The 1,295-nt window shown below is 43.6% G+C and overlaps 1 protein-coding gene across 1 annotated transcript; it reads left to right on the forward strand.

Moving 5' to 3' along the window:
• Positions 1-204: 204 nt before the first annotated feature.
• LOC131321183 (copper transporter 5.1-like) lies at positions 205-851 on the forward strand (the record flags this gene model as incomplete). Its single annotated transcript, XM_058352188.1, has 1 exon — positions 205-851. A coding segment is annotated over one exon (447 nt), but the record flags the coding sequence as incomplete, so codon positions are not given.
• Positions 852-1,295: the final 444 nt, after the last annotated feature.

A 1,295-nucleotide genomic window follows, 5' to 3' on the forward strand; every position in this document is an offset into this window, starting at 1 on the left:
GATAAGCATAGAAGCTCGGGAAGCGCTTCGGTGTCTTTTTCTGTTTTGAAGACACTGTAAAAAATGACATGACAAAACCAATTGAAGCACAATAAAAATCATTAAATGTATAACTAAGGCATAACAAAAAAATTTGGTACCTATAGAACTGGTAATTGGTGGAAAAAAAAACCCTTTGGCCTACCCCTTTAACCACAGTAAACATTTTTATGCTCTACGTCTCATATCTACATCTCTTCCCCGTTTATCTCCATCATCTCCATCTCCCAAGTTCATCTCTTCCCATTTAACCTGGTTCATCTCCATCTCCCACCCTCGTTCATCTCCATCTCCATCTCCCACTCTTCTCTTCTCTCCCTCAAGCAACCGCCCCTTTCCTCCTCCCCCTCAACTGCACCCACGACCACAACGCCTCTCCTCGATTCCAAGCTCGGCGGCGGCGGAGGAGGCGCAAGGATTCCCGTCAGGCTGTTGGGAGATGTGATGTTCGGGGTCAACTCGGCAATCGGGTACATGCTGATGCTCGCCGGCATGTCGTTCAACGGCGGCGTGTTTGTCGCCGTTGAGGTGGGGCTGTCAGCCGGGTACTTGGTGTTTAGAAGCTATGATCAGGATGTGGTCGTTGTTGACAATCCTTGTGCCTGTGCTTGAAAAAGGGGAAATCGAAATTGAAGTTTCAAAAGCATTTCCGATTTGGATCTGGGCCTCTCCTTTGATTGTTAATAGTAATCATGTTTCTTTATTTTTCGTTTTTGGTGTTCGACGATTGGATCTAGGGATTCAATTTTCTTCCGTATTTGGAGGACCTTCTGCGATGGGTTCAGTTTATGGAACAAAAATTTAAATACAAACGGTGGTGATACCATGTCATTCTGTTGATGCGGTGCAATGAACCAATCATTTTCGACCATGTATGAATTTGGGTCCGAGCTTGGTGATGTGGTGGTTAGTGAGATCCATATAACTACCCACCACATGTGCATAGTGGGGTCAGCATGAACACGTAGTATTTTGTTATTGGATTGTGTTACTTAATCGGATAATCGGAAGTACAATATTGAATCTGCGTTCTGATGAATAGGCTTTCAAAATTCGTTAGGCCCGAATTTTTTTAAAAATGATAAGAATAGCAAGCACAACAAAATTAACGGTAACGATCATTGTAATAGTGATGCGGTCGTGTGGCTATTGTATGTTAGACTACAACACAAGAGCTTGGTTCATATATTTATCCTGCAGCTGCTGTTTTCTGTTTCCTGCGGTCGTTTTTGCTGCTATTCAGTCCACCAGCTGAA

This window comes from Rhododendron vialii, chromosome 3a, assembly GCF_030253575.1.
Source record: "Rhododendron vialii isolate Sample 1 chromosome 3a, ASM3025357v1".
NCBI classification, from domain to species: Eukaryota; Viridiplantae; Streptophyta; class Magnoliopsida; order Ericales; family Ericaceae; genus Rhododendron; species Rhododendron vialii.